The sequence below is a fragment of the Rana temporaria genome, chromosome 3 (assembly GCF_905171775.1).
Source record: "Rana temporaria chromosome 3, aRanTem1.1, whole genome shotgun sequence".
Taxonomy (NCBI): domain Eukaryota; kingdom Metazoa; phylum Chordata; class Amphibia; order Anura; family Ranidae; genus Rana; species Rana temporaria.
In genome coordinates this window covers 118,974,570-119,001,562 of record NC_053491.1, presented here as the reverse complement: position 1 = coordinate 119,001,562, position 26,993 = coordinate 118,974,570, and the positions used below count along the sequence as shown (strand labels likewise).

General features: G+C 40.9%; 1 protein-coding gene across 7 annotated transcripts in view; it reads right to left on the bottom strand.

The window, feature by feature from the left end:
- Nucleotides 1-26,993, bottom strand: part of LOC120931668 (collagen alpha-1(VII) chain-like) — a 495,674-nt gene that overhangs the window by 431,518 nt on the left and 37,163 nt on the right. For all 7 annotated transcript variants that reach the window (XM_040343324.1, XM_040343325.1, XM_040343318.1 and 4 more), the window contains exons 2-7: nt 25,456-25,613; nt 23,409-23,592; nt 14,150-14,309; nt 11,206-11,299; nt 10,306-10,479; nt 1,142-1,302 (exon numbers count right to left, since the gene is read on the bottom strand). In XM_040343324.1, the coding sequence (XP_040199258.1) occupies nt 1,142-1,302; nt 10,306-10,479; nt 11,206-11,299; nt 14,150-14,309; nt 23,409-23,592; nt 25,456-25,534 (852 nt within the window). In that variant the 5' untranslated portion in view covers nt 25,535-25,613. The remainder of the gene's footprint in view (nt 1-1,141; nt 1,303-10,305; nt 10,480-11,205; nt 11,300-14,149; nt 14,310-23,408; nt 23,593-25,455; nt 25,614-26,993) is intronic.

Below are 26,993 nucleotides of genomic sequence, written 5' to 3'. Positions count from 1 at the left end.
GTGGTACAAAAGGTTGTAACTATGGGGAATGAGCTGATGGAAGTGATAAAAAATTAGCTGGAGGTGTGATAGGCTTCCCTTAAGAGATGAGTTTGAGGTAGAGGTTTCCAGAGGATGGGAGGGGCTCTGGAGAAGTCCCGGAGACGAGCACGGGAGGAGGGGACAAGGGAGCTTGAGAGCAGGAGGTCTTGAGAGGAGCGGACAGGTAGGGTGATATTTGTAGAAAAGATTGGCGATGTAGCTCAGGGCAGAGTTGTGAATGGCTTTGTATGTTGTTGGTAGTATTCTAAATTTAATTTGCTGGGTGATTAGAAGCCAGTGAAGGGATTGGTGGAGATGGCTGGTAGACAGTGAGCTGTTGGTAAGGTAGATGAGTTTGGCAGCAGCATTCATTTTAGACTGAAGAGGGGATAGCCTATGGAGAGGTAGGCCTATGAGAAGGGAGTTGCAATAGTCTAGACGAGAGATAACTAGGGAGTGAATAAGTAGCTTAGTAGCTTCACTAGTTAAAGAGGGGCACATTTTAGAGATGTTGTGGAGGTGAAATCTATGAGCTATTGACAACGATTGGATTTAAGGCTGAAAGGACAGGCCAAAGTCTAGGATTACACCTAGTACTCTGGCATGAAGGGAGAGGTTGATGGTTGCACTATGACCTCGATGGAAAAGTCATGAAGGGGGTTAACAAAAAATTTACTACTCAGTTGATTGTTTAGTTCTCTGTCTGCTCTGAATGAATAACAGTCACTCTTCTCTGCTTTACCCCCCACCCACCCATTCACTGAAGCACCAGGCTAGGGCTAGGGAGAAAGTGGGCACAGTCGACTCCAGCTCTCAGCAGCACACTGTCAGTTGAAGCCAGCTGTCAATCAGGCACATGAGTGGATCTTAACAATATTGTTGGGACCCTTCTGGAGCCTAGACAGCTTTGTTACATCAGCTGATAGCAGGAAATAGCCCACTATTAGCTGATTTTGGGTCACAGGATAGCATCAGTGGGTGCACTCTTATGATCCACAGGAGAAATATGGCCAAAAAAGCTTTGCCCATACTTCTCTTTTAATAAATGTCCCAAATTTCCAGTAAATACAACTATCAAAAAATATACTGATACTTTAAGAACCAATTTTTCACTCCTTACTTGTTTCTCGTCGTTTGTATTGAGGCGCCCTGATGGTGTGAGAGAATTCAAGACAACTTGGTACCCAGTAACATCCCCTGTGGCAGGGCTCCATGTAACTCTTATAGAACTGTAACTTTGTTCACTCACAATCAGATCTCTCGGACCAACAATTTTTTCATCTGTAAGAAAAATGTAAATACTTAGTAAATTAAACTGCTTAAAAAAATAACAACAATGGGAGAGAGACCTTGGACTTTAGTTGAAATCATCCGATTGGGATAAAATTTGGACCACAACAAAATCATCTTTACAAAATATAATAGTTCTAGAGACAAAATATAAAGTACTTTTGCGCTGGTACTTGGTTCCTGTCAGAATTGCAAAATAGATTCTGCAATACTCCCCACTCTGCTTCCGTGGCTGTGGTGAACTAGGATCACATATACACATATTTTGGGTTACAAAAAAATTTTGGTTACAAAATGTTTTTGGAAAGAGGTTTTTCTAATCCTCTCTACCTTATTCAAAAAAACAATCAAACCTGACCCTTCAATTGCACTACTAAATCTAAAGCCGACTTCTATTTCCCACACTCAATTCAAACTCCTTCTACAAATCACTACTGCAGCAAAGCATACAATCTTATAAAAAAAGTCAAAGCATGGAAAACCCCAACATTAATGATCTCAGGAGCCAAAACCAGAATAAACCAAAAACGGAAGCCATTACCAATGATAATATTGGAAAATTTGAAAAAATCTGGAATCCTTGGGTGACTAATTTTTTCCCTCCCAACTTTGACATCACATTATTAAGACCTTGGCAATATAACTACTAATAGCTATTTAATATGCTAATAACATAAGACCAACATAATAAGATTCCCCCGGGGACCGTTTCGACCTTCTCTATCTTATCTACCTACAGTCTTTGGGGCAGATCCACGTAGCGAGGCGCATTCCTCTGTCCGGCGTAGCATATCTCTGATACGCTACGCTGCCGTAACTTACAGTTTTTTTTTGTATCCTGAAAGAATTTCCACCGTAAGTTACGGCGGCGTAGCGTAACTTAGGCGGCGTAAGGGCGCGCAATTCAAATGTATGTGATGGGGGCGTGTTTTATGTTAATACGTCTTGACCCGACGTAAATTACGTTTTTTTTAACTGCGCATGCACCGTCCGTGGGGGTATCCCAGTGCGCATGCTCGAAATTAACCCGCAACAAGCCAATGCTTACGACGTTGACGTCATTCTACGCAAAGCCCTATTCGCAAACGACTTACGCCTCATATAGCAGGGGTAACTATACGCCGAAAAAAGCCTTACGGAAACTACGTAAAAAAAATGCGCCGGCCGTACGTTCGTGGATTGCCATATCTAGCTAATTTGCATACTCAACGCAGAATTCGACGGAAACACCACCTAGCGGCCAGTGTAAATATGCACCTACGATCCGACGGCGTACTAAGACGTACACCTGTCGGATCGAGCCCAGATTCAGTCATATCTTGTTTTGTGGATACAAAACACAGATACAACGGGGCATTTTAAAAATTACGCGGCGTATCCATAGATACGCCGACGTAATTCATTTGTGGATCTGGCCCTTTATTTTTTTCTCTTCTTCTTCTTCTTCTTCTTCTTACCCTTTCCTCTCTTCTATCTTGTCTCTTTAGTTCTTTTTTTGTTGTTTTTTCTTTCTTAGCATATATTGTTATTATAAATGGTAGCAGCTTTACTTTTTTTAATGTTTTTATTTATCAGTATATTTCAGCTTTAGATCTCCATTGAAACAGTACAAACCTAATTTCCATACAATAAATCCCTGTTTATCTTCATTATATATTACCCCAACAGTATACGAGGTCTAGAAATTATGACCCTTAATTTTTTCTTTATAAATGCTTATATTACCTTACATGTAATATATTATTACTATATCTGGTTTGTAATGACTAAATTTAACACTAAGCTTATATTTTAGCAAGTCTCCAGATAATGGTAAACATATGTTAAACTCAAATTACCGTTTTTGTTTTTTTCTTTTGTTGTTGTTGCCTTCTAAAAAACACTGGAGCTTGATATAAATATCTAATTTGTGTTCTCCTTAAAGCGGAGGTTCACCCTAAAAGAATTATATACCATCCCGTTCAGCATACTAGCATCATTTACAGTATGCCTTTTTTTTTTTGCGCTGTACTTACTGTTTAATCCTGCAGTTTCTTTTCAGACTCCCGCGGGGAGTAGGCGTTCCTATGAAGAGGGGAACATGATTGACGTCCGGCTATGGCGCGTCTAGCGTTCCGAAAATACCCGAAATAGGACTCGGCTGTATACGGCGCCTGCGCAGTCAGCTCCTAGTCCGTGCGCAGGAGCCGTATAGCGCCGTGAAGAGCCGAGACCTAGTCCGGCTATTTTCGGAACGCGTGACACGCCGAACGTCAATCATGTTACCCTCTTCATAGGAACGCCTACTCCCCGCTGGAGTCTGAAACGAAACTGCAGGATTAAACAGCAAGTACAGCGCCAAAAAAATAAAAAAGGCATACTGTAGCTGACGCTAGTATGCTTGATGGGATGGTACATAGATGTTTTTTAGGGTGAACCTCCACTTTAACTGTTACTATTTATAGTGACTATGTTTATTGACAATATATGCTTGTAATTTTGAAAATGTAATAAACAAATTTGACAAGAAAATAAAAAATAACAACATTTTCCTGTGGGGTTTTTCCCATACATTAACAATATTAAAATATTCTAAGAAGCATTATCTGCTGTGTATTGTGAGTAGAACACAACCACCATAGTAATGTTAAAAGCTACTACCACTTCTATACATAAATATAGAATCGTTATGTTTTTACAAATCAGAACCAAAAACACTAAACACTAAACATTTAAGTCCCAGAATTATCATATAACAGTCCCAAACTCCCTGTAACTCCATAATTCACTGTGCTGCTAATAGCAACTGTGTAAATCCACATGGTGACCCCTTCCACTATAAGGTGCAAGCATCCGAGGGGCCCTCTGGCCCAAAAACACAAAGCATATACTGAAAAATTAACCCGCACGCCCGCAGACAGCCCGATGTAAGAAAGTAAAGACTGGCTTTGGCTAGTCTCTTCTCAAGCCTCTATTGCATTTCACACTTCCACAAGCTTAATCACAGAGCACTATGAATAAACCCATTGGAGGGTGAAACGCGTTAGCAGGGCCTGGCAGGGGCTTAGCTGAAGCTGGTCTTTACTTTCTTATACTGTGCTAACTAAAAGTGGGCGGACTAATTTTTCATGATTAACATGAATAATATAGTACTGGAGATTACAAATTTATCAAAACCCATGTTTAATTTTCTCTCTTCTTCACTGGACTGTTGTCATGCTGCCATGATACAAGCACTGTAAAACAATTATTTACAAAACTGTTAGCCTGGGATACAAACCAAGACTGTATTACACTTAAATCAAAATATAGAAACATCATAATTAAAGTAGAACTATAGGCAAAACATTTATTTTTATTTTGGACAGGGCAAGGGAGGGTTATCACCCCTGTGTCAGGGAAATGGCCGTGGAAGTATTAGCAATATTGCCAGTAGAAGAAATGGGCACCATAGGCACACCATGTGACAGTTGGATCCCCTGCTGTCTTATAAAGTACTGCCTCTGTCTGACCCAAGTTGCTGGATGGTTCTCAGCCTCCTGTATTCCTGAACCTCTGTGTTATTATTTGGATCTCCTGCTCATTGACCCGGCTCGTTCCAGCCCTGTTGACCTCCTCTCCTGGCTCATCCCCTGGATTTCTTTATGGACTTTGCTTCTGCCCGATTACCCGTGAATGACCCCGGCTTGCTTTATGGACTTTTCCTCTGCCTGATTACCCATGCATGACCCATCTTGCTATATGGACTTTGCCTTTGCCTGATTAGCAGCCTATGACCTCAGCTTACTCCACGGATTGCTCTTGCTTTTTGCCACCCTGTGTTTGAACCTCAGCCGGGTCTTCCTGTGTTTGAACATCGGCCATGTGTTCCTGTGTTTGACCCTCAGCCTGGTGTTCACTGCTGTTCTTTGACGTATGGATTATTCCAAGCACAGCGGGGAGTTCCTGGGCACCTGTGCACTACCACGCCAAGGCAGTCCTCATAAGGTGACTCTCTTCTGGACCCATCCAGATCCTACTGGAAACCCGTCCTTCTTCGGGCTGTATACCTCCTGTGGCACTTTCAGAGGTATACTGTCCCCAGCCACAAGGGGAGCCCCTCTCTGCATATTGGCTTTGGATCAGGTACGTGACACCCTGTAAGGTTTATTTTTTCTCTCTTTATCCCATTGGGGAAATGTCTCTTTACTTCCTGTACCGTAGCCAAAACAGGAAGTGAGAGGAAATCCCTGCAAATTAATGGGAGCCATGAATAAGCACTAACCAAGTGTGAAACGCGTCGGCTGTATACGATTCTTGCTGTGTATCTGCGGTGTTTGCTTATGTTTCTTCAATAAAGACAACTCAAGAGTTCTTTGGTGTGCGGCTGTCCATCTGTTTTCTGCCATTTTCAGAACTAGTACCCCCATTGAAAGATTTCCCCTCTATTACTTTTCCGGGGACAACCCACAATTTTTTATTTTCTTTTACTTTCAATTTCAATGATAATAGTAAACAGGACACATTGAGAAGATGAATCTCCCTAATGGGGGCACAGGCAGCAATAAAAAGGTGTTACAATCCCTCTCCACTCTATCCAAAACAAAAAAAAAGTTTTGCCTTTAGTTATTCTTTAACAAGGAAATAAAAAATGTCTACATTACAAAATGCATAACTAGAAGGTATCTCATAACCAGAAACAGTTCATATGCCGTGCCTTTTCAAAGCACTGTGGTATATTCCCTTGAGAATAACTGCCAAAAAAGAATGTTAAATAAGGGAAAAAGGGGAAAAACAAAAATGTAATAGTAGTCAATCCGATGAGAACGGTCTGAAGGACCGTTGTCATCGGTTAACCGATGAAGCTGACTGATGGTCCGTCGCGCCCACACACCATCAGTTAAATAACCGATCGTGTCAGAACGCGGTGACGTGAAACACAACGACGTGCTGAAAAAAGTTCAATGCTTCTAAGCATGTGTCGACTTGATTCTGAGCATGCGTGGATTTTTAACCGATGGTTGTGCCTACTAACGATCAGTTTTGACCTATCGGTTAGGAATCCATCGGTTAAAATTTAAAGCAAGTTGGCTTTTTTTTAACCGATGGTTAACTGGTTAACGCCCGCCGCATGTACATGTACGTCCACAGAATGGCACGTACAGGCATATGGGCGTACATGTACGTCCCCGCCTTTCCGCGGGTCGGGGGTCCGATCAGGACCCCCCCGGTACATGCGGCGGTCGGTAACCCGCGGGGAGCGATCCGGGACGACGGCACGGCTATTCGTTTATAGCCGCCCGTCGTGATCGCTCCCTGGAGCTGAAGAACGGGGAGAGCCGTATGTAAACACGGCTTCCCTGTGCTTCACTGTGGCGGCTGCATCGATCGAGTGATCCCTTTTATAGGGAGACTCGATCGATGACGTCAGTCCTACAGCCACACCCCCCATCAGTTGTAAACACACACTAGGTGAACCCCAACTCCTACAGCGCCCCCTGTGGTTAACTCCCAAACTGCAACTGTCATTTTCACAATAAACAATGCAATTTAACCACTTGCTGGCGGCCGTACGACTTTGTACGGCCTCAGCGCGGCTCCCAATCTCTAACAGGCCGTGTTTTTACGGCCTCTCCTTTACACGTTCCCCGCGCGCACTCCCGAGCGCGCGGCGGGGAACTTCTGTACTGGCCGTGTCCCTTGGACACAGCCAGTCACAGATCGCCGTGAACGGCCAATCGGAGCGGCCGTTTCCTAGGCGATCTGTGCGGCCAATGAGAGATGATCTCATATGTTTACATATGAGATCATCTCTCATTCCCGGCTCTCGCAGACAGCGGTGCTGTCAGGGGAGAGAGGAGACGGATCTGTGTCTCTTGTACATAGAGACATAGATCGGTCACCCCCCCCAGTCACCCCCCCTCCCCCACAGTTAGAACACTAATTAGGGTACACATTTAACCCCTTCCTCACCCCCTAGTGTTAACCCCTTCCCTGCCAGTCACATTTATACAGTAATTAGTGCATATTTATAGCACTGATTGCAGTATAAATGTGAATGGCGCCAAAAATGTGTCAAAAGTGTCCGATGTGTCCGCCATAACGTCGCAGTCCCAATAAAAATCGCAGATCGCCGCCATTTCTAGTAAAAAAAAAAGCATTTATACAGTAATTAGTGCATATTTATAGCACTGATTGCAGTATAAATGTGAATGGCGCCAAAAATGTGTCAAAAGTGTCCGATGTGTCCGCCATAACGTTGCAGTCCCAATAAAAATCGCAGATCGCCGCCATTTCTAGTAAAAAAAAAAATTATACAGTAATTAGTGCATATTTATAGCACTGATTGCAGTATAAATGTGAATGGCGCCAAAAATGTGTCAAAAGTGTCCGACGTGTCCGCCATAACGTCGCAGTCCCAATAAAAATCGCAGATCGCCGCCATTTCTAGTAAAAAAAAAAAAAAAATAATAATAATAATTCTGTCCCTTATTTTGTAGGCGCTATAACTTTTGCGCAAACCAGTCGCTTATTGCGATTTTTTTTTTTTTTACTAAAAATATGTAGAATACGTATCGGCCTAGACTGAGGATTAAAAAAAAACGTAAAAAAAAAAATTGAGCTATTTATTATAGCAACAAAGTAAAAATATTTTATTTTTTTTCAAAATTGTCGCTCTATTTTTGTTTATAGCGCAAAAAATAAAAACCGCAGAGGTGATCAAATACCACCAAAAGAAAGCTCTATTTGTGGGGAAAAAAGGACGTTAATTTTGTTTGGGAGCCACGTCGCACGACCGCGCAATTGTCAGTTAAAGCGACGCAGTGCCGAATCGCAAAAAGTCCTCTGGTCAGGAAGGGGTTTAAGTGCCCAGTATGGAAGTGGTTAAATGCATTTTTTGCTGTGAAAATGACAATGGTCCCAAAAATGTGTCAAAATTGTCCGAAGTGTCCGCCATAATGTCGCAGTCACGAAAAAAATCGCTGATCGCCGCCATTAGTAGTAAAAAAAAAAAATTAATAAAAATGCAATAAAACTATCCCCTATTTTGTGAACGCTATACATTTTGCGCAAAAACCAATCGATAAACGATTATTGCGATTTTTTTTTACCAAAAATAGGTAGAAGAATACGTATCGGCCTAAACTGAGGAAAAATTTGTTTTTTATATATGTTTTTGGGGGATATTTATTATAGCAAAAAGTAAAAAATATTGCATTTTTTTCACAATTGTCGCTCTATTTTTGTTTATAGCGCAAAAAATAAAAACCGCAAAGGTGATCAAATACCACCAAAAGAAAGCTCTATTTGTGGGGAAAAAAAGGACGCCAATTTTGTTTGGGAGCCACGTCGCACGCCTGCACAATTGTCTGTTAAAGCGACGCAGTGCCGAATCGCAAAACCTGGCCTGGACATTTAGCAAGAAAATGGTCCGGGGCTTAAGTGGTTAAATAACCTATGGGGCCCACACACAATCGGTTTTGACCTATGAAAATGGTCCATTAGACCATTGTCCTCTGGTGAACCGATCGTGTGTACGAGGCCTTAAAGTGTTTGTTAACCCCCAAAAAATTATTGATCCTGATTCTTTGAAGCATGTTGTACAGCACAGTGTTTTTGCTGTGTAATATGTCCATCTGTATCAGCTGAAATACCTGGCTGATCCTGCCAGTTTCTGCCCTCCCCTCTGTACGTTGACCACGATAATCGGGGCTGCTGAGCCCTGACACCATTGTCAGCGTATGTGCCTCTGTCAGCCGTAGCCCTGCTTTCTGTATCTGTGTCTCCCTCTGTCCTCCTCCCCCTCCCCTCCCTGCTTGTCAGCTCCCTGATCCTCCCCTCCTGCAGCTATCAGACCGTGTGTATCTTCTATAGTGCTATCTATTATATAATATTAAGCTCCCCAGTAGATATGTGGTATACTAGCTTACTTCAGAGCACTGGTCTCCTCCCTTCCCCTTCTCATCTCGGCTGATGTCAGCAGGGGTTTCCCAGCACCTCCCCCTGCAGCTATCAGATCAGGACAGGAGACCGGCCGGTAGTCAGCGGGCAGTCAGTTGAGTGCTGAACAGCTCTCTGAAGTAAGCTATTATATCTCATATTTTTTTTAAAGGAGGGAACTATAGAAGAACTATAGAAGAACTTTTTTTACCTTACCTTTGTTGAGAACACAATCCTCTCCAGGTAAGTAATATTTTTTTATGTCAATGCTCTACTGTTTAAATCATTGTCAGATAGCTTGCTATCTCAAACTGCCAATACTGTGATAAGATTCTTCTTTTAAAAGAAGGCTCAGATCCCTAACTACTCATGTTCAGCCATAGTTATGGAATAGATTCCATATTTGTTGACAGGCTCCCCACTCACTTGTTTTATCCCACAGATCCCACTTCACACAATAACCAGGTACACCTACTGCCCTGGTGATAATGTTTTCTCCTGACCAGTGACTATTGAAATTATGATCATATACACCCTACTCTATGTGGTTTCCTGTGTTTAAACCTAAGGTTTTTTTGTTTTTTGTTTTAGTTTATGAATTCTCATAAAGCTTAGATGGTCAATGCCAGAGAATAGCTGATAAAAGTTAGAAAAATCAAACATGTTAATGTGCCAATCTATGCTCATCCTTACGCTGTATATGGGTAGCTTGCAAAGAGGTTAACATTTGGTCAGATGTGCAGACATGGTCCAACTGCCCTCAATTACAATCTTTCAAATACATGAATTGCATGATTACATTACCTTAACATGCATGTTTTGGCTATGGAGGAAGAAGAAGATTGCCCATATCTTCTAAGTGCCAGCTTTTATCATAAAATAACAATAGCAACTAATTGAAATGATTCATCACTATTTTTCCTGATATCTGTTAACAAAGAGTGTCTGGAGTGGGTTTGAATATTGCAAAAGACATAATAAGTGTCAACCAATCCTACAAATGGTTATATTAGACAATGATCATCACATTTATAGTCTTCCTAAAGTATAACCCCATAACAAATGTCTATACAACTGTTAACCTTCACCACTCACTTTCAATTATCTGCTTGATAGGTCTTGGAGGTTCAGATGCAGTAAAGCAAACTCTTCTTGAGATCCTGGGCAGTATATCAAATAGGGACCAGTAGTCTCTTACTATGATGACATGTTCTTCAATAGGTCCTGATGCAATTTTTATCAGTTCATTTCTGTCTGCATTTTTTATTCCTGAACAAGACACAGATACAATATTATAAATACAGTATTATTTGCAATTTTCTTATTTTTAAAATAGACCTGAAGCAAGGTCAAAGCCCTATGCACATTCTAGCATTTTGAGTAAAATATAAACACCTCTAAGTTTTAAAGTACATGGGACATTTTACCTCTCCTGAATGTATCAACTTGACAGATAGTAACCGACGTTTAAAAACATCAGTTTTGCCACCTTTACATGCCGAGTTCTCATCGGATGGACTAATCGTGTGTACGCTGCCTAACAACGGGGAGGGAAATGGCTAATTGGGCCAAATTTGGACATTTTCTCTTAGTGGTGTACTCATTTTTGTTGCCAGCGGTTTAGACATTACTGGCAGTGAGTTGAGTTATTTTGAGGGGACAGCAAATTTACACTGTTATACAAGCTGTACACTCACTACTTTACATTGTAGCAAAGTGTAATTTCTTTCATGTTGTCACACAAAAAGATATAATAAAATATTTACAAAAAATATATGGGGTGTACTCACTTTTGTGAGATACTGTATGTATTTTTATGTTTTTCTTACCTATGTATATGATTATGGCCAAATAGTACCATGTGTTGTTGCAGTTTAACTTGCAGTTATATTGAAATTCATTTTTAAGAAAGAAAAAACAACTGAATTGCATTTATTTTCTTACATAAACTGCATTTAAACCATACAATTTCTACAAAAAAATAAAAAATCTCACCTATAGCAAATATTGTGACTCCCCTGTCTTGCAATCCTTGGGCTTTCTCTTCTACTGCATCACCTGATTTTCCATCAGTTAACAGCACAACAATCTGTAAAGTGAAAAAACACATTGTTATATAGTTATTATGGTCTATGATGGTCTTCTTCAGTTTAAAGTATAAGTAAACCCTAAAATTTTACTTCTCTTATTTGCTACCTTTTGGGCTGTTAAATATACTTGTTTGTTATACCTGTTTGATAAGTGCAAAAATACCCACAGGTCATGGAAATTTACAGCTGTCCCGTGTCTTGTACACATGGCCTGTTTTATGTCAAGGAGTCCAATTAGTCCTTCTAATTCTTATCTTGGGCTACAGAATAATTGGTGTTTATATTGTAGAGATTAGGAGATTGGGAGGGTTTTAGCAAAGCAAAAGTCATAATAGAAAAAGAACAAACAAGTCAGGGCTTTCACCATTCAATCCACAAATTGAATTGAATTTACCACTACAGAATGCCTACAAACCATTTACACTGAGAATGCCTACAATCATCAGTTTTATTCATTTGGTTTCTAAGGGAAAAAAAACTTGGTGATGTAAAAAACAAAAACAAAAAAACTGTTAGCTGGAGTTAGGCTTCAAATACTTTCCACTTCTGACGATTTCATTTAAACCTACTAATCTATCTAGCCCTACCCTATCCATGGTTTGAAAATGCTGCTGTGTTTTGAACATGATGTAGATAACACAGATGGAACATGCCTTTCTGGCACCATGTTTTGTTATAAACCAACCCTAACAGGACACTGTGCCCAGTGATCTTAGACTGCATCAGTGTTTTTCAAGTATATCCCCATCTCTCTAAGGTTGCCTACCCCTGGTCTAGTGCGAACCTTGACAAGGACAAGAAGTGCATTACTAGCCAAGTGACATTAGGAAAAAAAAATAATGCAGCCGCCACATATAAGGACCAGTAAGCTTCTAAATATATAAATGTTTGTTTTTGGGTTTAGATACACTTTCAGAGCTGAATGCATTTCTGTCTGATCCACAGGCTTTTAAATGGATAAAACATTGTGAAAAAAAGTACAGAATTTCTTTGCATTTTGACATATGCTTTAAATAGTTCTAAACATTTAAAAAAAATGAAGGTAAGTACAGCAGGGACCAGGGGGGTTGAGAGGGTGCCCGGTGATAGTTCACCTTTACATTTTCTATGTAAAGGTGAACTAATCCTCTAAGGGCAAGAAATGAGGGTAAACTGCTTGATGGGGCACAGATACCAAAAAAAAAGATGTGATTTAACTATCCCCCACTTTATCTAAGCTTAAAGAAAATGGCTTTGGATCTACTATAGGATTTGTTTCAGAACCTTTTTTTATATTTATTTTTAATCCTGGACTCTTAAAGGAGTTGTAAAGAAAACATTTTTTTCACCTTTATGCAATCTATGCATTAAGGTGAAAAAACATTGGATGCTGTCGGCCCACCCCGAGCCCCCGTTATACTTACCTGACCCCTCGAAAGTCCCACGCGGTCCCGAGATCCTCTTCGCCGCTCAGCCTGGCCGCTGATTGGCTAGAGCGGATGGATTGAGAGCAGCACAGTCATTGGCTGGCGCTGCTGTCAATCACATCCAGTGACGCAGCGCGCCGAGGGGCGGGGCCGAGTGATACAGTGAGCGGCTATGGCCGCTCGCTTATCACGGGAGCGCGCCCACAATTACTGACCACCATGCGAGCTCTCGCATGACTGTGGTGAGTAATTGTGGGGAGGACAGAGACAGCCGCCGAGGGACCCCAGAAGACGTTGGTTTGGGGCCACTCTGTGCAAAACGAACTGCACAGTGGAAGTAAGTATGACATGTTTGTTATTTTAAATGTTCGGCCCCACATCCAATTAATGTCCAAAGCTTGCTGCCTCACCCTCCACAACATCTCTAAGATATGCCCCTTCCTAAACAACGACACCACAAAGCTCCTTGTTTACTCCCTGGTCATCTTTCGCCTCGGCTACGGCAACTCCTTCCTCACTGGCTTAACTTTATATAGGCTATTCCCCCGTCAGTCCATCATGAATGCTGCTGCCAGACTCATTCACCTTACCAACCGTTCAGTGTCTGCCAATCCCTCCACTGGCTTCCGCTCACCCAACTAATTTAATTCTAAATACTACCAACAACTTGCAAAGCCATCCACAACTCTGCCCCAGCTACATCACTAACATGGTCTCAAAATACCAAACAAATCATTCTCTTCGTTCCTCCTGACCTCCTGCTCTCTAGGTCCCTCATAATTTCTTCCCATGCTCCCCTCAAGGAATTCTCCCAAGCCTCTCCCATCCTCTGTAAATCCCTACCCCAATCTGTCTGACTATCTCCTACTCTGTCCATTTTTAGATGATCCCTGAAAATCCTTCTCTTTAGAGACGCCTGCCCTGCCCCCACCTACTAACGGTACTTTTATTTTTCTCCATCGGCTCATCCCCCACAGTTATTACCTTTTGAATCTCTTAACCCTCCCTCTTAGGTTGTAAGCTCTAATGACCAGGGCCCTCTGATTCCTTCTGTATTCAATTGTATTGTAATTGTACTATCTGAACTTAAGTTGTAAAGCGCTGCGTAAACTGTGGGCGCCAAATAAGTCCTTTATAATAATAATAATATTAAATAATAATTTATGTATGTTGCCTATGTACAGGATAAATTTAAAGGATTTATAAAAAATGACAATGCATAGCATGCAAACATTTTCTTAGTCAAAATGAACTGCAAGGAGAGTTCTATGTTTGGCATGACTAGATATAGATGCAAACACCTTATTAATTTTGCAGTAGTTTTCATAGCCTAAATATGTCATTTACCAAACATATTAAACAGATGAACCTGGGATGGAAGCAATTCTGAAAAAGAAGTGAAAGGTAGATGAGAAATGTAAAATTAATAATATGTTTACTTACCTTGGGTACATCTTCTCTGGAAATGGATGGATTAAACACCTTGTTTGCTAAATAATCAAGTGCTTCTCCAGTCTTAGTGTTACCTCCATTATATACAATGTTTTGGAGAGCCAGTAACACGTCTTGCATGGTTTCATAATCTGACAGTTCAATGCTCACCCTAGGATGATTCGAACAAGTGGATAAAATTCAAATCTGCACAATTTTAGCACTCACAAAAATGCATACGTGTTGAATATACTCAATAAAGATAGTAAATGTCTCAGTCTGTCACCTACAGGTGACATATACTGTATCTCTACTTTAATAAGTGTGATAATAATTGTGATAAGGGGACTATGACAATATGTATCCTTTAGGTAAAAGCACCACCAGGATTCTTCTGTGTGTACGTTTGTCACTTTCAATAATGGCTTAGGAGCTTTCCTATGTTCAGTAGTGTATTTAGGTTTTGTGCTGCCCTAGGCCTGACTAAACTCTTGCACCCCCTGATTTAAATATGACCCACCCCTTTCTGTCAAGACCACACCCCTCGCTGTTTAAGACCCGCAAGTGGGGACACTAGTTTTGAGGGCCTGGGGAGACCAATGAATTGCCTTAATTTTCATAGATTTCCTCTCACTTCCTGTTTGGCTATGGAGCAGGAAGTGAAGGGAAATCTCTGCAATGCGACAGAAATAGTAAACAATAAACTGACAGGGGCTATAACCCTCTCTTACTCTATCCAAAATGAAAAAAAAGTCTTGCTTATAGTTCTACTTTAAGCACAAATTTCTGATAATTTGATGGAGAGGACTAAGAAGATATAACCATGCCAATGGTGCAGCAGTAATATTTTTAGGAAAAGGGGAAGGGGAGAAAAACGCAAGTAAAGTCACTGATTAAATAGGTATCCTAAATTGAAGATACCTATATGAGGTCATCCGATAAATAATGGTGCTGTTACTGTAACCTTATTAAGCATAAAATAAATTAATGAAATGGATGAGTTGGGGGATAGGAATTAGTTTAAGGGAAAACTATAGAGTTTAGATAAGAGGGTTACTATTAGTAGCAGTAATTGACCAAGAGACTTGATTAGAAATATATCAAATATTAAATTTATTTAGCACAATTCGTGCGATTAAAAATTGTCTAATTAATGTTTTAAAGTTCCTGAGCACATATAACAAGACTGACAAGACTAACAAAGACTACAATTAACGGCGCCCGTCTACGCGCGCTATAAAGTTCACACACCAGTAACATGCATAATATAATGAGACAATTTTTAAATAGCCCGATCAAGGATCATAGGGATTCTGTATTTAGTGATCATATATGGGAAACCATAAGGTCTCACCACGTTATATGACGCTGTGATATCAAATTGATGCATTAACTGGTGGGTGAACCAGTGGTTAGGGAGAGGGGAGAAGAGTATGTAGTGTGCCGTGTGTTTGTCAATACCCAAAATTGTTTAAAAATATTGTACAATGATATTTACAAATTAGATGGAAGTCCATAAATATTATTAAACCAAAAAATGATGATGAATTTGATACTGGATAGCTGTAAAAAGTTCTAGCTGTATTGGTATCAAGAATGGCAATGATACTTTGTTGGTATAATTAGTATCAATTAAGTAACCAGTATCAATATTGGTTAATCAAGCAAGAAAATCTTATGGAAATTATCAGGAGTATCCGTTGAATTTTCATTTGTAAATTAGTTTCTGGTAATATGATAGTATTGTTAGTATCATTTAATTGACAAGCAACAAATCAGGCATCATAGGGAACTGCTGTCCATAGCATGTATTGAGGTATCAGTACAATTATACTGCTTGCTATTATATTTCCATTTGTTACCTTGACATAGATGTAATTCGGTCTTTGATCATCCGATCTTATATAGGTAAAATTACTGACCTGTGTTTGTTGTTCATCTAGTTTGTAACGACATCCATGGTTATTTTGTAGCAAGTTTACCAGCAGAATTCCATTTTTTCCCCTTTGCAGTGTGTTATTGAGGAGGCTGCATAATAGGCACTAGATGGCATATGTGCTTTGAAGTAAGCTTGCGGATAGTTTATCTATCGCAAGACGTCTCATCGGCTTCTAAGCTGTTCTTTCAAAAGAAGCCGTTCCCTCGTTCTCCCGTCAGCTGGCTGGACGCCGGTATAGGCGTAGCGAGGTTCGAGCTGTGACATCGGCTTCTAAGCTGTTCTTTCAAACGAAGCCGTTCCCTCGTTCTCCCGTCAGCCGGCTAAACACCGGTATAGGCGTAGCGGGCGTCGAGCTGTGACGTCGACGCGTTTCGCCGTGCTTAGTGGCGTAGCTTCTTCCTGGACGTGCTGCACAGTTAGTCAATGGGTGTTTTATGTTGATGTCTTGATTGGTGTCAGGCTGCAATGGCAATCATTCTTCAATTTGTATCAATGATTAGCACAATGCAATGCGCCGATGTGAAGGAACTTTGAATTTTGGATGGAACAGCCTATGGTGTAGATTTGCACTACTAGGACGAGGTTATAAATGACTGAAGTATAGCCATCAATGCTGACTATGTTATCAGCTTGAATTGTCATTTTTGGATGGTAGTTTTTTTCTTTTTCTTTCTTTTCTCTCTCTCTCAGGCAGATATAACAATAGATTGTGCCATAAGTATCATACTTAAGCAAAAATTTAAGGGTATAGTATCGTGACCCTTTATTGCTAAAAACGAAGCAAAAATTAGGACACAACTAAATGATAAAGTTGTTAATTATAGGGCGCAAGATAAGAACTGTTGTGTTGGAAAAAATGATTAATTTGTTTAGTGTTAAAGGATACAGTAAGGAAACACCAAGCGACAATAGACATATAATGAAATAGTGCAATTTTTGGTATACAATCTTTTTAGAGGAGAAACTAAAAGGAGCTGTTGTTATAATGCTTATGAAATGGTATCGAATGGGTCAATGAATGACCAATACATTTGGACACTAATCAGATTCGGCAAGTTGGTAATTTTAAGATTAAGTTTTTAGTTCTAAGCTGACTTATAATGAATGAGCTATGGATTCAGGAAGACCTGTAAATTTAATTCTGTGTTTAGGCCGGCCGGCATAAGCGATTTTAAACGATAAATCCAGAGTTTTTCTTTTTGTAGCAATATTTTGTCAAAGTCACCACGTCGGCTAGATAGTTTTAGCTGGTAAATGCCTTTTACTGTTAGTCCTCGCGAATCGCGGTTATGGAATTGAGCAAAGTGTTTTGCTAGGGGCTTTTCTGGATTTTTTTCCTTCTCATTTATTTCCCTCAAATGCTCGCCAATTCGTACCTTCAGGGGACGTTTCGTTTTCCCAATGTAAATTTTATTGCACGGGCATGTGATCATGTAGATCACACGTTCCGTAAGGCAATTGATTAGGCCCCTGATCTCAAAAGATTTCCTTCCCGTAGAGTCCTCGAAACTGGACGTTCGATCGACATATGGGCAAATGTGGCACTTGGTGCAGGGGAACATACCATGGGAGCGAGGGTAATTTGTAAGCCAAGTAGGATCGGGGACCCGTATGTATTCTGATCTGATTAGCCTATCACCAATGTTTTGAGCTCTACGTGCCACGAGCTTTGGTTTGTCACTTACTATTTTTGCCAATAATGGGGCATTGGTTAGAATGCCCCAATGTTTTTCGAGGACAGTCCTTACTTCCTCCCACTGTATTCCAAAGGGAGTAATAATCCGTATAGGTTGAACGGAATTTTGGGGTAATTTGTCAGTTGGGTCACTTTTGATTGTAAGTAGTTCTTTGCGCTCCCTATTTGCTGCTTTTTTGCGGGCATTTTTTATTTGTCTATGTGAGTACCCGCGTTCTCGAAACCGATTGTAAAGGTCTTGACTTTCGCGATAGTAGTCGCTTGGTTTGGAACAATTGCGCTTGATGCGCAAAAATTGTCCTATTGGAATTCCATTTTTGAGTGAAGCGGGATGGTGACTTGTGGCATGGAGCAGCGTGTTCGCGGCTGTGTCCTTGCGGTAGGTGCTAGTATTAATTTGTCCCTCCTCCAATCTGATTTTCAGGTCGAGGAACGACAATTCCTGTGTGTGCGAGGTGTATGTCAAGCGTATATTACGTTGATTATCATTCAATTCACACATGAACTGTCGAAGCTGCTCAGTGGTGCCTCGCCACAACATGAGCACGTCATCGATGTACCGCCACCAGGTAAGTACATGGCGGCGGTACATCGATGACGTGTAGACGTCCTCTGTCTCCCAGTGCCCCAAGTGCAGGCAAGCGTAGGCGGGTGCCCACGCTGCACCCATAGACGTGCCTCTTATTTGGCGATAGTATGTGCTCATAAATTGGAAGTTGTTATTATTCAGAGCAAACTCCAGCATCTCGGTGATGAACTCATTTTGAGGACCTGCCAATGGGTAGGTTTCATCTAAGAAGGTCTGTACCGCCATAATTCCTATTCCATGTGGTATCGAGGTATACAATGATTCCACATCGATACTAACAAGGAGTGTGCTTGGCGGTATTGGTTCAACGCCGAGGTCCTGGAGCTTTGCCAGTACATGCTGTGTATCCTGGACAAATGACGGTAAGTTGGTAACCATCTCTTTGAGTAACCCATCAAGATATTTTCCTGTGCACTCAAGGGGTCCCTGACAGGCAGAGACAATAGGTCTGCCTGGTGGCTCTCTGAGATCCTTGTGGATCTTTGGTATGATGTAAAATGTTGGTGTATTGTAATTTTGTACACTTAGGTAGTTGTATTCCTTATTAGTGAGCAGTCCTTCATCCCTAGCTAGTAAGAGTTTATAATTTAAATTAGAGACAACTAGAGGCAATGGATTATGGTCTAGTTTCGTATAGGTCGAAGTGTCGCTTAATAGTCGCTTTGCTTCGCTTTCGTATTGTTCTTGGGTAAGAATTACCACGTTGCCACCTTTGTCACTATTTTTTATGACTATGTTTTTATTAGACTCTAACTCATATAGGGCCTGCCTTTCATTGACAGTTAGATTATCACTGGGTTTTTTGCTCCAGTCAATTTTTTCAAGGTCACTTTGCACCATGTCCAGAAACATCTGCAACCATCGATTTTTAGATAGTGTTGGCATTCGTAGTGATCTTATAGTCAGATTGGGCCGTCTGATCATTTGGGATGGTTCATCATCAGATGACTGGTTCTCATCCAATAATGAGTTTAGCATATCGAGTGCACGTTGGTCATCTGGTTGTATTGATTCAGATTTATCGATCGGAATGCTATCTTTCGAGAACAAAGATCGATAAAAGATCTTACGGAGAAATAGGGTAATATCTTTAAAGACAGTGAATTCGTCCATATTTGCCGCTGGCGAGAAAGTCATTCCTTTCTGCAGTAATTTCAGATGATCTGAGGACAAGTCGAGGTCAGTCAGGTTCACTACCTTAAGATCTTTTACGGTCAAGGGTTGTTGTGTACAGTCCTTATTGTTCAGTTCTTTTGACTCCTCGTGTGTGTACGTTCGTAAATGCCTCTGGTTTGTTGAGATTTTTTGGGGGGCTGTTTTGACTTTTGGGGTGATGTAGGATGATCCTCCAAGGGTACCCCCTGTTGGTCTAAAAAAATAACCGATTTTATTGTTCCCTCCTCTGTGTCGCTCTGTGGTTTTCCACGTCGCTGTCGCGATTGTGAGCGTATTTGGCGATTCACCGATCTACCACGTGTGCGATGTTTTGTGAGGTCAAAAATCTCTCCCTTTTCAAAATCCGCTATATCACGTTTGAATTTACTCTGTTTAGTGATTTTCAAGTTTAGTTGAATTTTTTCGATATCTTTTTTTAGTTGTTCATTTTGTTTGGTAAATTCTTCCTCGTCCTTAAGTTCATCAAGTTCTTGAGCGCTAATTTTAATTTGTTGCTGGATATTAATTAGCTGTTGTTTTTCCTCTTCTACTATTAGTTCCATGACTGATAGTCCATGTTTAATACAGAGCTCTTTCCATTTTGGAAGAAAACTGTCCGTGTGTAGATGTTCTGCTGGTATAGTTTTATCCCGCAGACCCCTGGGGACTATTTTATGTAAAATGTAAGTCTCCAATGAGGATACGTCCCATTTTCTATTCAAATGCTTAATTAAGAGTTTTTTATGCTCTTTGAATTTGTTTTTGATTTCTTCGTTTTGATCAAGTGTCTGCGGAGTATCACTATTGAAAGCAGATTGTATTTCTCTGTCTATGTCCTCACCTAGGGTGAAGGCCATATCAAGTATATAGTATTATTGGTAGTGTAATTTAGGCTGTTCAAAATGTTTAATTATGTGACCTTGCTAGAAATGACCATAGTGGTCAGATATTGATATCGAAAGTAATATTTTTAGGAAAAGGGGAAGGGGAGAAAAACGCAAGTAAAGTCACTGATTAAATAGGTATCCTAAATTGAAGATACCTATATGAGGTCATCCGATAAATAATGGTGCTGTTACTGTAACCTTATTAAGCATAAAATAAATTAATGAAATGGATGAGTTGGGGGATAGGAATTAGTTTAAGGGAAAACTATAGAGTTTAGATAAGAGGGTTACTATTAGTAGCAGTAATTGACCAAGAGACTTGATTAGAAATATATCAAATATTAAATTTATTTAGCACAATTCGTGCGATTAAAAATTGTCTAATTAATGTTTTAAAGTTCCTGAGCACATATAACAAGACTGACAAGACTAACAAAGACTACAATTAACGGCGCCCGTCTACGCTCGCTATAAAGTTCACACACCAGTAACATGCATAATATAATGAGACAATTTTTAAATAGCCCGATCAAGGATCATAGGGATTCTGTATTTAGTGATCATATATGGGAAACCATAAGGTCTCACCACGTTATATGACGCTGTGATATCAAATTGATGCATTAACTGGTGGGTGAACCAGTGGTTAGGGAGAGGGGAGAAGAGTATGTAGTGTGCCGTGTGTTTGTCAATACCCAAAATTGTTTAAAAATATTGTACAATGATATTTACAAATTAGATGGAAGTCCATAAATATTATTAAACCAAAAAATGATGATGAATTTGATACTGGATAGCTGTAAAAAGTTCTAGCTGTATTGGTATCAAGAATGGCAATGATACTTTGTTGGTATAATTAGTATCAATTAAGTAACCAGTATCAATATTGGTTAATCAAGCAAGAAAATCTTATGGAAATTATCAGGAGTATCCGTTGAATTTTCATTTGTAAATTAGTTTCTGGTAATATGATAGTATTGTTAGTATCATTTAATTGACAAGCAACAAATCAGGCATCATAGGGAACTGCTGTCCATAGCATGTATTGAGGTATCAGTACAATTATACTGCTTGCTATTATATTTCCATTTGTTACCTTGACATAGATGTAATTCGGTCTTTGATCATCCGATCTTATATAGGTAAAATTACCGACCTGTGTTTGTTGTTCATCTAGTTTGTAACGACATCCATGGTTATTTTGTAGCAAGTTTACCAGCAGAATTCCATTTTTTCCCCTTTGCAGTGTGTTATTGAGGAGGCTGCATAATAGGCACTAGATGGCATATGTGCTTTGAAGTAAGCTTGCGGATAGTTTATCTATCGCAAGACGTCTCATCGGCTTCTAAGCTGTTCTTTCAAAAGAAGCCGTTCCCTCGTTCTCCCGTCAGCTGGCTGGACGCCGGTATAGGCGTAGCGAGGTTCGAGCTGTGACATCGGCTTCTAAGCTGTTCTTTCAAACGAAGCCGTTCCCTCGTTCTCCCGTCAGCCGGCTAAACACCGGTATAGGCGTAGCGGGCGTCGAGCTGTGACGTCGACGCGTTTCGCCGTGCTTAGTGGCGTAGCTTCTTCCTGGACGTGCTGCACAGTTAGTCAATGGGTGTTTTATGTTGATGTCTTGATTGGTGTCAGGCTGCAATGGCAATCATTCTTCAATTTGTATCAATGATTAGCACAATGCAATGCGCCGATGTGAAGGAACTTTGAATTTTGGATGGAACAGCCTATGGTGTAGATTTGCACTACTAGGACGAGGTTATAAATGACTGAAGTATAGCCATCAATGCTGACTATGTTATCAGCTTGAATTGTCATTTTTGGATGGTAGTTTTTTTCTTTTTCTTTCTTTTCTCTCTCTCTCAGGCAGATATAACAATAGATTGTGCCATAAGTATCATACTTAAGCAAAAATTTAATGGTGCAGCAGAAAACATATAGTACAGTGAGGAAGGTTTGTGGTCAGCCCCACCCCCCACGGTTGCGGAATGCTGGCCGCCCGCATACCGGACCGCTTTATTGGGCACTAGACTAATTTGCTTCTCAGCCCAGTGTAGGGCAAGCCGGCGGGGCCAGGATACATGGCAAACTTGGCAGCAAAAAATGAATAAATCATACTGGCATTCTTCTACAGGAACTATTTTAATATATTGGTTCAAAGTGCATAGGCTGTAGGGATAAGTACACTGAAAAGACATTTGGAGACTTTTTCAGAATCTAATACATTATTGTATGTGCCCAGTTGTAAAAGAAATTGTAAATTCTGTATAAAACGGTTTTCTATTTTGTATGTATTGCACTCTGCACTAAGCACTAACAATGTTTTGACATGTTTGCATTCTTTAGAGTCTGGATTAGAAATCAGCCCATCTATGTAATTCCCCTTGTTACCATGCAGGTACAATTGTAATATTAATGTGATACTTACATAATCATGGGTATAAAAAACTTCCATTGTGCCAAATAAACAGAAACAGTTATTTGGAAGGATTTGAATGTTTCTTTATGTGTCTGTTCCCTACTGCAGTAGTTATTTTTATTTTGGAACCACTAATCAATAAGAGGATACGTGTTGTCTATAGAATTTCCAGAACACCAGTGCTTCACAATCTAAAACATAATTTAATCATGAATAAGTTGCATAATCACTTTGTAATGTGCTGGGATACAGTACTAGTGGTAATAAGTAAATAGGTATTTAATTTCATACTGTTCGTAAATTTCATAAGGCTAGGTACATCTACTTTATTCCCTATGTAATAGTTCTAGAGCCTGATAATAGGTTACTCAGGCACCAAGCACTACATTCTGGGATTGGGAGAAAGTGTATAAATGTGGGGGTTAATTGAGGGTTGATTTACAAAAGGAATAGAGATTGTTCACTTAGCAAAGTGTATATTCACTTAGCATATAGAATGAGGTAAAGCTTTGTTCATACACAGTGAACATACATGTAGCTAAGTGAACAGCCAAATTCATTTATTAAACATGCCCCAGGATCTGTTTACCTTGTTGAATCTCCATAAACAGCAACTCCAAAACGTATTCCTTCTCTCCCAAGTACCTCTGTATTCTGAAATGAAGTAATCATACTCCTTATAAAGTCTTTAATAATCTGGAAGTTTTCCTGTCCAACAGTCCACGATTCATCTATCAGGAATACAATGTCTGCTGCCTCGGCAGATCTGCAGTCTGTACAACAAGGAAATTGTACAAACATAAAGTATCACAGTGCCATTTTTTTTGAAAATTGGTTAACATTTATTTGTGCAATATAGATATAACTAAACATAAAGATGAAAGAATTTTATTTCATCTGAAAAAAGAAAAAATATTTATTTTGTTTTAAAAGGCAGGACGGTCTAGATATCATAGAGGATATTAAAACCTTTGGGGCAGATCCACAGACAGAGTACGCCGGCGTATCTGCTGATACGCCGGCGTACTTTCAAATTACCCGCGTCGTATCTTTGGTTTGAATCCTCAAACCACGTCCTCGTACGCCTTTCGGATCTAAGATGCAATACTTCGGCGTCCGCTGGGTGGCGTTCACGTCGTTTTCCGCGTCGGGTATGCAAATTAGCTATTTCGACGATCCACAAACGTACGAGCGGCCGGTGCATTTTTTTACGGCGTCTCTAGTCGGCTTTTTCCGGCGTATAGTTAAAGCTGGTATTTTGCTGTGTATAGTTAGACTTGCCATGTTAAGTATGGCCGTCGTTCCCGCGTCGAAATTTTAATTTTTATTATTTTTTGCGTAAGTCGTCCGTGAATCGGGATGGACTTATTTCACGTCTAAGTTAAAAAAATTACGTTGTTGCGACGTCATTTAGCGCAATGCACGGCGGGAAATTTAGAAACGGAGCATGCTCAGTTCATTCGGCATGGGGACGCGCTTCATTTAAATGAAACTCGCCCCCCTAATCGCCGATTTGAATTCCGCCGCCAGAGATACACTACGCCGCCGTAACTTACGGCGCGAAATCTTTAAGGATTCGAAATTACGCCAGGTAAGGTACGGCGGCGTAGCGTATCTCTGATACGCTGCACCGATCTATTTATATGTGGATCTGGCCCTATGTCTTCTTTTCCACAGGGGAGAGAGCGGTTAAAAATGTTGTCTATGAATGCCCTGCTTTTTAGAGTTAGAATTGTATGTTTGCATTGTTGTCTGTGACCTCAGAGGGGGTATTTTCTATAACTTTCATTCCATGTGACCCCAGGGCAGGAAATGAGGGGAATGAGGCTCCCCAGAACATGAAGACAAACCATGAAAAAAATAAAACATCACAATTCTACTGACAAAAGTGATTTTGTTGATGTCTGTTTCAGCATTGGTGAGACTTCTTATTATGTTCATATCCTCTGAACAGCCTACCCCTCCCATTACAAGGACAGGAAAGGAAAATCTCTCCAGTTGGACATTGAGACAATGATTAACAAATTTCAGAAACTCTAAGGCCCCATACACACAAGAGAATTTATCCGCGTATACGGTCCAGCGGACCGTTTCCACGGATAAATCCTCTCAAAGATTTCTGCAGATTTCGATGCGATGGAGTGTACACACCATCGCATTGAAATCCGCGCGGAAATCCTCTGGCGATGACGTGTCGCGCCGTCGCCGCGATTATGACGCGGCGACGGGCGCGACGCTGTCATATAAGGAATTCCACGCATGCGTCAAATCATTACGACGCGTGCGGGGAATCCCTTTGGACGGATGGATCCGGTGAGTCTGTACAGACGAGCGGATCCATCCGTTGGAATGGATTCCAGCAGATGGATTTGTTGTGCATGTCAGCAAATATCCGATCTGCTGGAATCCATCCCAGAGGAGATTTCTCCGTGGAAACAGATCCGCTGGCGTGTACACACCATAGGATCTATCCGCAGAACCCCATTTGCTGGGATTTATCTGCGGATGGATTCTATCGTGTGTATGGGGCCTTACACTTCCCCACTATATATAATAAAAAAAATCATAAAATACAAATGACCTTTTACAGTGCTTCACTTGTTTATTTCCGCTATGAGTATTAGTGAACGTCATACCTTCTAACTGGCCCAGTGCTGTCCATTTTGTCAAAAGAGCTGTGAGTGTGAAAATCCTGAAGTGTAATAATATCTTCATTGTGTCCGATTTTTTCCGCTTGTTCTGCTTTTATTACTCTTAATGCTGATGTTTTATTGAAAATATTTTGTAATGGGATCTGTAAGGTACAATCAGAAAATCTCAGAAAAATGTACAGTACAATAATTCAGCCATGATGGGTCAACATCTCTGGTGGTGGGTGGTTGTGGCACCAGAGTGAAAACATTATTGGGAGGTGGGTCATCATTATTAATGAGCCTCTACAACAGTGTATGAAATATTTTATGTTGGAATTACATATAAAATATAATCAAAGACTTTGCCATGATATATGTGTTTATATTTACTTAACAGTTATTGGAATGAGTAAAAAGGGGTACTCATGTACCCCATACTCATTTCCAGGGTCTAATAAATTCCCCCCTCTGCAAGGTACCTGTTGAAGGCATGTGGCTGGGTACAGTGAGGAGGACTTCACGCTTGCTGACCCCCCTTTCCTGTAGTACAAAAAAATGGCCTTAGAGCCTCCACAGTGTGAGCACATGCATTAAAATAGATAGGCAAAGGGCAGGTGAGCCTGGAGGAAGCCCACCTCTCCTTAAAGGCACTGGGGGGGGCACACTGGACACCCAGCATATAGCACAATGGCAGGAACGGGGTCCAGTGCGTCACGTCACCGGTACAAATAAATGGCCACTGCCCCACCTATAACTGGCCTTTACAGCAAGGAGAAAATTGAAGGGCGACGCATGTCGAACAAAACCACAGAAAATTCCCAGCTCAACTTACCGACCAGCCTGCAACCAACCGAATAATCCTGTCTAACAGTATGCGTTAAAAAAGGGGGTTTAATTTGCACACATTTGCAAATACATGTGTAAACTGCAGAGACTCTTCACTGCACCCCAGTATTATCTGCAGCCGTCCCTTGCCTCGCCACCCTGTGACAGTACATGTTTAGAAAACATGTTGAGTGGCAAAGGCCATCATTGTGAGTTGTGGGGGGACATATCTGAATCTAGAAGCCCTATGTATATTAACTTCTTCAGACCCAGGCCATTGTAAAAATACGGACACTAGGTGGCTCTACAATGCCGGGAGGCCATCTTTTTACGGCCTCGGGTCCTCCGGCCACAGGGGGGCGCACGCGTGCCGCCGGCGGGGGGCGTGCATGCCCGGTGTGTCACTAAGATGCCGATGCTTGTGCCTGGTGGCCATGATGTCCGCCAGGTACCCGCAATCAGCAGTGACAGAGCAGGTAAGTGGATCTCTGTGTGTAAACACAGAGATCCACGTCCTGTCAGTTTGAGAGGAGGCCGATGCTGTGTCCCTTGTACAGAGGGACACAGATCGGTCACCTCCCCCAGTCAGTCCCCACCCCCCACAGTAAGAATCACTCCCAAGGTACACATTTAACCCCTTCCTCACCCCCTAGTGTTAACCCCTTTTCTGCCAGTCACATTTATACAGTAATCAGTGCATATTTATATCACTCTTT